The 6000-nt window shown below is 47.8% G+C and overlaps 1 protein-coding gene across 1 annotated transcript in view; it reads right to left on the bottom strand.

The window, feature by feature from the left end:
• Nucleotides 1-4693: 4693 nt before the first annotated feature.
• Nucleotides 4694-6000, bottom strand: part of ITGAE (integrin subunit alpha E) — an 89994-nt gene continuing 88687 nt past the window's right edge. Inside the window, exon 31 of the mRNA XM_050765881.1 lies at nucleotides 4694-5004. Within this exon, the coding sequence (XP_050621838.1) occupies nucleotides 4909-5004 (96 nt within the window). The 3' untranslated portion in view covers nucleotides 4694-4908. The remainder of the gene's footprint in view (nucleotides 5005-6000) is intronic.

Raw genomic sequence — 6000 nt, 5'->3', positions numbered from 1 at the left:
GTTCAACTCCAGCCTGGGTAACAAGGTGAGACCCCAGTCTCCAAAAATAAAAATTAAAAAATTTTAATAGCCGGGTGTGGTGGAGGCTCACGCCTGTAATCCCAGCACTTTGGGAGGCCGAGGTGGGTGGATCACGAGGTCAGGAGTTCGAGACCAGCCTAACATGGTGAAACCCCGTCTCTACTAAAAATGCAAAAATTAGCCGGGCATGGTGGCGCATGCCTGTAGTCCCAGTTACTCGGGAGGCTGAGGCAGGAGAATCGCTTGAACCTGGGAAGCGGAGGTTGCAGTGAGCCGAGATCATGCTACTGCACTCCAGTCGGGGTGAAAGAGCGAGACTCCATCTCAAAAATTAAAAAAATTGATTAAATGAAAGTTTCGCTTGATTCCATGTACTCAATCTGTTCCTAGTTCAAGTAATGGTAAAATTCTGGTGCCATTACAATATAATTATGACTAGAAGACCAGAAAATCTTAACCAAACTCCCCTCCTTGAAAATGTATTGGAGCCGTGCACAGAGTAATGCAGTAGTGCAGGTCATTTAAGACTGCGGAAGGCCAGAAGCAGCAGCTCACACCTGGGATCCCAGCACTTTGGGAGGCCGAGGTGAGCGGATCACCTGAGGTCGGGAGTTCAAGACCAGCCTGACCAATGTGGTGAAACTGCGTCTCTACTAAAAACACAAAAATTAGCTGGGCATGGTGGCAGGCACCTGCAGTCCCAGCTACTCAGGAAGCTGAGGCAGGAGCATCGATTGAACCTGGAAGGCGGAGGTTGCAGTGAGCTGAGATCGCGCCATTGCACTCCAGCCTGAGCGAGAGAGTGAGACCCTGTCTCAAAAACAAAAACAAAAACAAAAAACTGCTTGGCTCAGCCCTGTGGAGTAACATTTCCTCATAATCGAATGAGGCCTAAATAACGTGACCAGTTTAGGTTTTCACACCTGCTTGGTTTCATGCCTCCAATAACTGCATCCAAAGTTCGGTGGGTTCCAGTTCAGTCCTGTTCTTGGATCTATGCAAGCTCTACCATTTCCTGTCCCTGGCAGAGGGTGAAAAGGAAATGAGAAAGGCCTAGCACCAAAAAGGCAGCTTTTAGAAGAAAGACCAGCTGGGGAAGTACCCTGTGTGCTTTCTGTTCTCATTTCCCCTGGTACAAGATAGTGAGTGCAGATTCAAATAACCTGTTTCTCTGAAGACACCATCTGAACTTTGGAGGGATGAAACCGAGCAGGTGTGAAAACCTAAATTGGTCATGTTCTCGTAATCTCATTCGATTATGAGAAAAGGTTACTGCACAGGGCTGAGCTCAGCACTCATTCTTTTCTTTTTTGAGACCGAGTCTCACTCTGTCACCCAGGCTGGGGTGCAGTGGTGCAATCTCGGCTCATTGCAACTTCTGCCTCCCAGGTTCAAACGATTCTCCTGCCTCAGCCTCCCGAGTAGCTGGAATTCCAGGCATGTGCCACCATGCCCGGCTAATTTTGTATTTTTAGTAGAGATGGTGTTTCTCCATGTTGGTCAGGCTGGTCTCAAACTCCCCACCTCAGGTGATGTGCCCACCTCGGTGGGATAGTGCTGGGATTACAGGCGTGAGCCACCATGCCCGGCCTCGTTTATTTATGTATTTATTTATTTTTGAGACAGGGTCTTGTCTTGTCTCACTGCAACCTCTGCCTTCCGGGTTCAAGCGATTCTCATGCCTCAGCCTCCTGAGTAGCTGGGACTACTGGTGTATGCCACAGACCTTGGCCCAAGCCATAGCATATGAATTTGTAAAATCTAACTGTCATGCGTGTCCGTGTGAAGAGACCACCAAACAGGCTTTGTGTGAGCAACATGGCTGTTTATTTCACCTGGGGGCAGGCGGGCTGAGTCCGAAAAAGAGAGTCAGCGAAGGGAGATAAGGGTGGGGCCGTTTTGTAGGATTTGGGTAGGTAAAGGAAAATTACAGTCAAAGGGGGGTTGTTCTCTGGTGGGCAGGAGTGGGGGTTACCAGGTGTTCAGTGGGGGAGCTTTCTAAGCCAGGATGAGCCAGGAAAAGGAATTTCACAAGATAATATCATTGCTTAAGGCAAGGACCAGCCATTTTCACTTCTTTAGTGGTGGAATGTTATCCGTTAAGGCCAGGCAGGGCATTTGCACTTCTTTTGTGATTCTTCAGTTACTTCAGGCCAGCTGGGCGTATACGTGCAAGTCACAGGGGATGCGATGGCTTGGCTTGGGCTCAGAGGCCTGACACTAACCATGTCTACACTTATAAGTGTCTTCCTCCTCATTGAGTAGTTCCTGATGGAGTCCCCTGATTACAACTGCCAATCAGATCAGCACAGCTCAGCAAAGTCAATAGAAGGCTTCCCTGTGACAATGGGAGCGGGTGTCTTATTTGCAATTTTGAAAAAGTATAAAAGTAGGGACTTTTATATAATATTGAAAACTCGGACACAACTCCCGAGCACAACAGGAAAATAACTAAGCAAACTTACCTGTGGGTCTTCCCTCAAAGGCAAATCCCACTGAAACACCCAAGAGTTACAAGGAAGGGGAAAAGCCCGTGGCAGGATTGGAAAACAGAGAACAATACAATCAAGTGACCAGTAACACAGAGGGATTTCTGAATGAAATGAAGATGATGGAATCAGATCAACAGGGAAGCAGATTGTGCCTAACAGCCTAGCGATGTAACACTGGCAAGGTACGGGGCTCCGTGACAGGGGAATGGGCTGCTGCAACCAAGCCCCAGAAACTACCCAAAGGCAGAGCAGCCGGGGCTGGGATGACAGGCAGGTGTGAGGCAGGCAAAGGAGGGCAGGAAAAGCCCTCCCATTACAGCCAGGCACACGGTTTACTTCTCAGAGCTCTCCCCGTCCTAGTCAAAGAAGTAAGGGTAGCCAAAAGTAGAAATATCAGAAAGACTCCAAATTGCCATTATTTGCAAATAGAATGATCTCCTTAGAAAAAAATCCAAAAGAATCAACTAAAGAGTGATTAAAAAACAGTTTGGCCGGGCGCGGTGGCTCACGCCTGTAATCCCAGCACTTTGGGAGGCTGAGGCAGGTGGATCATCTGAGGTCAAGAGTTCAAGACCAGCCTAACACGGTGAAACCCTGTCTCTACTAAAAGTACAAAAATTAGCCAGGCGTGGTGGGGTGCGCCTGTAGTTCCAGTTACTCGGGAGTGTGAGGCAGAAGAATCGCGTGAACCCGGGAGGCGGAGGTTGCAGTGAGCAGAGATCACACCACTGCGCTCCAGCCTGGGCGACAGAGTGAGACTCCGTCTCAAAAAAAAAAAAAAAAAAAAAAAACCAGTTCAGTAAAATGGTCAGATAAGATAAACATTCAAAACCACCAACTGTTCTAAATGCAAACTCTAAACAGTCAGGGGGAAGAATAAAGTATTTTCTCACAGTAGCAACAAAAGCACAGTACAGGCCAGCCACAGTGGCTTACGCCTGTAATCCCAGCACTTTCAGAGGCTAAGGCAGGAGGATCACTTGACGCCAGGAGTTTGAAATCAGCTTGGTCAACATAGCTAGATCCCATTTCTACAAAAGAAAAATGCAAAAAGGAGCCAGGCCTGATGGCCTGCACCTGTAGTCCCAGCTACGCAGGAGCCTGAGGCAGAGGACTGCTTGAACCCAAAAGTTCAAGGCTGCAGTGACCTATGACTGCCATCACTGCCCTCCAGCCTGGGCGACAGAGTGAGACCCTGTCCCTAAAACAAACAAACAAATAAAAATACAGCTGGAAATAAGTCTTTATAAATTAAGACCCCTTTGAAGAAAATTGTAAAACCTTGCTGCAAAGTGTTTTTAAAAACCTCAGCATGGCCAGGTGTGGTGACTCATGCCTGTAATCCCAGCACTTTGGGAGGCTGAGATGGGTGGATCACCTGAGGTCGGGAGTTTGAGACCAGCCTGACCAACATGGAGAAACCCCATCTCTACTAAAAATACAAAATTAGCTGGGCGTGGTGGCGCATGCCTGTAATCCCAGCTACTTGGGAGGCTGAGACAAGAGAATCGCTTGAACCCAGGAGGCAGGGGTTGTGGTGAGCCGAGATTGCACCATTGCACTCCAGGCTGGGCAATAAGAGAGAAACTCTGTCTCAAAAAACAAACCAACCAACAAACAAAATCTCAGCAAGTGGAGTAGAAAGGCAACTCTATAAAGATATCAATGCTCCCAAACTTAACCTGTATGTTTAAATTAAAACCCCAAAGGGTTTCTTTTGGAAATCTGAAAAATTGATACTTAAGAATTATCTGAAAGGATACAATCGATGATTTTTTTTGTTCTGTTGTTTTTGAGACGGAGTCTCGCTCTGTCACCCAGGCTGTAGTGCAGTGGCACGATCTCGGCTCACTGCAACCTCCGCCTCCCGGGTTCAAACGATTCTCCTGCCTCAGTCTCCCGAGTAGCTGGGACTACAGGCGCCCGCCACCACGCCCAGCTAATTTTTGTATTTTTAGTAGAGACGGGGTTTCACCACGTTGGCCAGGATGGTCTCGATCTCTTGACCTCGTGATCCGCCCGCCTCGGCCTCCCAAAGTGCTGGGATTACAGGTGTGAGCCACCGCGCCCGGCCACAATCTATCATTTTTTTAAAATAAGAATGAAAACTTGCCCTATCAGGCAAAATGTACTGCAAATCGTAAGTAATACTGTGTTTCCAGATTAAAGGCACTACTGTGAAGAAAAGTGTAACTTTATTTAATACCAAATGTTTCCCAAGTGTACTTTTTGCACAATGCACAGACGCTTTGGGGACAATGCGTGGTTGAAAACTGATATTCTACAAACGGCTTCATGCTGCTGTCCATCATCCTGAAGGAAAAAGTATTCCGAAGGATGCCGGGTCTCCAAGTCCCAGGACTGGCTGACAGCCTCTCCCAGTGGATAGCAGGTCCTAATTCTCTTCTTCGAGCAGAGTCTCTGATTTCAGCTGGGCCTTCCTGATGTTCTCCAAGTTCAGTTGTTGATATTTTCTTTTAAAAAAGCCACACTGAAACAATGGAAGGAAAGTCCAGAGACAGGCCGAAGATTCCCATCTGTTTCAGAAAACTGGCACTCTGGCTGTTGTCTAAACAGCCCCTACATTCCTCTGTTTCTCATAACCACTATTCCTTTCTCCTACCTTCCTCTGACTCTCTCCCGGACAGTCCAATCCTTCAAGACCTCTGGTGCTCATCCCTCCATCAGAACTACTCCACCTCCTCTGACCCCTGCCCTCCCGAGCAGCTGAACCTTTTTAACTTATTTTGCAAAGCGTGATAATTTCGGCTGTACTGGATCTAATCTCGTTTATGCAAAAATACTCAGTAGAGCCTATGATGCTGAAGATAGAAGGAGATCAAGTACAGCTTCCTACGTCAAGCTCATCACCTAGCAGAAAAAGAGATAATTACAATACGGTGTGGTGACTGCCGTTTGGAAGGGTTCCCAGAAGGGAGCTCACAGCAAACGCACAGAAGCCAGCACAGACGACTCAGGAGTCTCTAGACCGCTTTCAGGGAAGAGAGTGAGCGAAGTCAGCAGTCATGGAGGGCATTCCTGACAACAGTAGCAGCCTATGCGTACGCAGAGGCACGAACCTATTTAGGGAACAGTTTGACTTGTTGGGAGAAAACAGCAGGGCCAGGTGCTCATGTCTGTAGCCCCAGCACTTCAGGAGGCCAAGATGAGAAGATCGCTTGAGCCCTGGAGTTTGAGACCAGCCTGGGCAATATAGGGAGACCTCATCTCCACAATATTAAAATTAAAAAATTAGCTGGGTATGGTGGTATGCGCCTAAGTAACAGTCCCAACTACTCAGGAGACTAAGGCGGGAGGATGGCCTGAGCCTAGGAGTGTGAGGTTGCGGTGAGCCATTATTGTGCCACTGAGCTCCAGCCTGGGGGACAAAGCAAGACCCTGTCTTTTATTTAAAAAAAAAAAAAAAAAAAAAGGCTGGGCACGGTGGTCATGCCTGTAATCCCAGCACTTTGGGAGGCTGAAGTGG

The sequence above is a fragment of the Macaca thibetana genome, chromosome 16 (assembly GCF_024542745.1).
Source record: "Macaca thibetana thibetana isolate TM-01 chromosome 16, ASM2454274v1, whole genome shotgun sequence".
Lineage (NCBI taxonomy): Eukaryota > Metazoa > Chordata > Mammalia > Primates > Cercopithecidae > Macaca > Macaca thibetana.
Note: the sequence above shows the minus strand (reverse complement) of the source record. Positions and strands in the feature narration are given on the sequence as shown.